General features: G+C 43.7%; 1 protein-coding gene across 1 annotated transcript; it reads left to right on the plus strand.

The window, feature by feature from the left end:
• Window positions 1-264: 264 nt before the first annotated feature.
• ddx28 (DEAD (Asp-Glu-Ala-Asp) box polypeptide 28) lies at window positions 265-3,516 on the plus strand. Its single transcript, XM_020590041.1, has 2 exons — window positions 265-348; window positions 620-3,516. Exons 1-2 carry the CDS (start codon window positions 337-339, stop codon window positions 2,195-2,197), a joined length of 1,590 nt encoding a protein of 529 aa, XP_020445697.1. The 5' UTR covers window positions 265-336; the 3' UTR covers window positions 2,198-3,516.
• The last annotated feature ends 849 nt before the right edge of the window (window positions 3,517-4,365 follow it).

Raw genomic sequence — 4,365 nt, forward strand, 5'->3', positions numbered from 1 at the left:
ATAAGTGTTATTTTAATTTAATGTATGTTTTGTGTCTTGTTTGTGCTGTATGCTTTTAGACTTTGAAACTGAACTGAACACTAGAGCTTTTCTGGTCATTCTGATCTTTTAATGCTTTGATATCAAAATAACCCAGTGTAAGATTGTTTCTATAATTATCAAGAACTTTTGGATGTTGTTGGAATTTGTTTTTGTTGCCTTTACATGTATATATTCATGGGGGGGAAGAATGATAACCTGCAAATATACGTTGGGTTACGTCATCAGACCAAACCCACCTCACGTCATTAACACTCGCCAGGAAAGCATGTCGGTACAGCTGACAAGACACGCTGGATGCTAACAAGTGTACGGTGTTTTTGTAGCATTTGCAATGACTTGTAAATATTCTCAGTGTATAAAACCGGTTTCATCTCCGTGATTTAGTTGATCGCTTGTGTATTTGTTCTTCTCAGCTGACTCTTAGCTGCTAAGCAGCTAGTTAATCCCTAAAATGCAGTCTGTGAACCCCGGCTATTTGGCTTTGGTTGCGTCGAAAGCTCTCGACTCAATTAGAGTTTACTGTCCTACGCTCGTTAAAGTATCGGCTCACTGTCGTGTTTTTTGTTCTGTCAGACAGAGTCGCTTTTGTCAAACAGCAGCCACGCCAGAAGAGATCGCAGTCATTCGTGTTCCTCGCTACTTAGAGAAGCGCATCGAGAACGTGAAGCAGACTCAAGGCAAAAATAACATCAGAACCACCAAAGCTGGTAAACTACTGATCCAGTGCAAGAACTCTGATCGGAACCAGTCTGCGGGATACGTCTTTGGGAAGTTCGAAGAGCCCATTCTGTGTTCGAAAGGATGGAAACATAACAAATCATTCGGTGACTATTTCATCATCAACAACACCAAGACTGTTGCACCCTGTGTAGCTGAAAACCAGAAGGAGGACCGCGAACAGAAACCATCGGGGACCTTTAGTAATCTTCGTATTTGCAAGGAGCTGGTGGAAGTTTTGAACAGTATGAACATTACCCATCCCACAACTGTTCAGCTGCAGACAATTCCAAAGGTCATCAAAGGTCACAACATTCTGTGTGCTGCAGAGACAGGGAGTGGCAAAACACTGAGTTACCTTCTGCCTATTGTTCACAGGCTGCAGGCTAACAGAGAATCACAGGTGTACTCCGAGAATGCACACAAAATTCAAACTGCGGTTCTTGTGCCTTCCAGAGAGCTTGCTGAACAAGTGGCTGCTGTGTCCAGGGCTCTGTGCGCTCCGTTTGGCTTGTTGACAAGGACTGTGGGTGGTGGACGAGGTGTAGGACACATCAAGCAGGTCTTCAAGAATAATCATCCAGATGTTCTAGTGGCTACACCTGGTGCTTTGGTTAAGGCCCTGCGGAGACGCTACCTGGACTTGAGTGAGCTGCGCTTCTTGGTGGTCGACGAGGCTGACACGATGTTCGACCCCAGCTTTTCTGATCTGCTGGAGAGTATCCTGCACCACACTGACATTGCTAGTCATCCCAAGGAAACACAGTGCCTGGGCCATAAAGCCCAGTTGCTGGTGGTGGGAGCCACCTTCCCTGGGGGTGTCGGGGAAGTGCTCAGCCAGGTGACAGACCTTGGCAGCATAGTGGTTATCAAAAGTAAGATGCTGCACTTCCTGATGCCACATGTCAAGCAGACTTTCCTGAAGGTAAAGGGCGCTGACAAAATCCTGGAGTTGCACCAAGCCCTGAAGCTGCTCCAGCACGAAAACAGAGGAGGTGCTGCTCTGGTGTTCTGCAACAAGTCTGCCACCGTCAATTGGCTGGGGTACTTACTAGATGAGATGGGGGTACGGTTTTTACGTCTGCAGGGGCAGATGCCTGCTGCTGTACGTGCAGGAATCTTCCAGTCCTTTCAGAAGGGAAGCGTAGATGTGCTCATATGCACAGACATTGCCTCTCGTGGCCTGGACACATCCCGAGTGCATTTGGTTGTCAATTATGACTTCCCAGAGTCCCACACAGATTACATCCACAGAGCTGGAAGAGTGGGGAGAGCAGGAGGTGTGGAGGGCGCAGAGGTGCTCAGCTTTGTTACTCATCCCTGGGATGTGGAGCTGGTGCAGAAGATTGAGACCGCTGCTCGCAGGAGATCTAGTTTGCCAGGGATGGAATCTGGTATACGTGAGCCAAAGCCCACAGATGCCATGGCAGAGGAGTAGAGGTGTTTGTGAGTGGAAAACCTGCTTTTAATGTCCAAACTCTGTCTGATTCTCAGCAGAAATAGTAAACAAGACATGCCCTGATTGGTCAGATGGGTCTGACTGTAGCAGGATGTAAACTGCTCTTCACTGAAATGCCCTGGTTGTGTGAGGGAGGGGTATTCTCCTAAAATGTATATATAATTTACTTCACATTTATTTAAATGTGCATGTGTGGTAATCAAAAGGAAGATAAACAGGAGTGACCTGTTTTCCCTAGCTGTGACCTGAAATAACTGTCAGTCTGTACACCTTAAATCTTAATCTTTATTAATAGGAATACTGAATACACCCTGTGTGTGCTTGATATCTAATATAATAATGTAATGTTGCCATGATTTCTAAAATTATCAGATGTAAATTTTTGTTAAAATGATTTGCAGCAGTTATTTAGGGTTACGTATTTCATGGCGCCTAATGCAGAGTTTGTCATAAAATGTTTTCTGTTCAAAGTAAAATCTGATTGCATATTGCTTTTCATCCTGTTTTATTCACCTCAGCCATTTAACTGAGCAGCATTTCAGCTCTGAAGCTCAAGAGTTAGGATTTGTAAACTTTGTGAAATGTAGGTAGTTTAATTCTTGGAGCTGTTTTGATGATGATGATGTGGCTTCTTTCAGATGCAAAAAGTGGTATAAGAAAGTAATGTGATGAATGCAGGAACTTGTTATTGATCCATTGCTGCTGTTGACTTTTTGACCACCACCAACCAATTAGGATATTGTAACAAAGACATCCAATCGGCATCTCAGCACTGGCAAATTACAGCAAAACTACTGTATCTGCATATATAGAAACTGGAAAGCACAGTGGGTTGGTTTGTAACTTTTAGACTTTGTAAAGTGTGGAAACCCTTTAATGAACTGACCTGTGCATGTTCCATCATCTTTCCCTCACAGTCATAGGGGTGTTTCAGTAATGTGCACTGCACGTGTTCAGCCACAAGGTGGTGGTGTGTGTCTGTTTCAGTGTTTGCACATTACTTACCTGCAGGTTAACTGTCCATACATGCTCACTGCTCAGCTGTAAACAGTCACAATCCACCGGTTTCTGGAAGGTTTCGAGGATTCTAGTACATTTTATATTTCTATCCATAAACAACTTGAAAATCTACCAGAGTGAAGAAAATCTTTGGGATCTTATTACAAAGGTAATGATGTTTCAGAATCAGAATCAGTTTATTGGCCAGGTGTGTTGGACACACGAGGAATCCCAGGAAAAAGCATTTCTGCACTTCCTCTCAAATATTTGAGCTGGTGGTGATGTTTGGAAACCTTTCACACAGGATTTGTTCTTCCTTCCCTTCACTCTTGGGGCAGAGCAGGGTGGGTAGTGCTTTATTTTACAGATCTGTAAGTCCCAGTTTATTTCCAAATAGATTCTTAAGATTTTTCCCATAATGAACCATATAATTAGGTACCAATTATAGGTAAAATTAGAGAGTGATCATTTGGTGCACCTCTAAACACTAACCTAGTAAACTTGAAGCCTTTATTTAGAAGACTGACTGTGAGCTCTGCATGCAAAGTGTGAGATTTGTCTAAAAATAACCAGACAGTTCAGCATACATGAAGAACAACATTTCACATAATAAATAAACAGTACAACCCTATTTATTTCATAGAAATCAAACTGGAAGGAAATAAACCCAGCACAAAGCTCAGAACTTTGTATCTCTGCGATTAGTGCCGTACTACATGGTTCTTTCCAGAAAACTTTAATGGAATTTTTAGGAAATAGCGTCACCCAGTTGTAATATGGTTGTGCACTACTGGTGCCTGTAAATAAAAAATAAAATCCTGTCCATGTAGGGTCATTTCTCCTAAGACCCTTCCGACCCATCTGTAGTCCCTGTGGACATGGAGGTGGATACATGGACTACAACCCGTTTGGTCCATTAACAATGACGCATTTCCTCTGTGCCCCACCATAGGCTGAGCTCCCCTACACTCACACACAGTGCCGATGCTCTCTCACTGTCCGACCACTTGGAAATTTCGCTGAGCGTGGAGGATATTTTACTGCTGGGACGCGGCTGTCGCCTAATGCGCGTCTTCTCAGGGGGGACCTGCTAGAAATGCCCCAGTAGAGGATTCGAAGGTAGGTCTACAACCTTATAATGGGCTTGT

Source organism: Monopterus albus, unplaced genomic scaffold, assembly GCF_001952655.1.
Source record: "Monopterus albus unplaced genomic scaffold, M_albus_1.0 scaffold10.1, whole genome shotgun sequence".
In the NCBI taxonomy this organism is placed as follows: domain Eukaryota; kingdom Metazoa; phylum Chordata; class Actinopteri; order Synbranchiformes; family Synbranchidae; genus Monopterus; species Monopterus albus.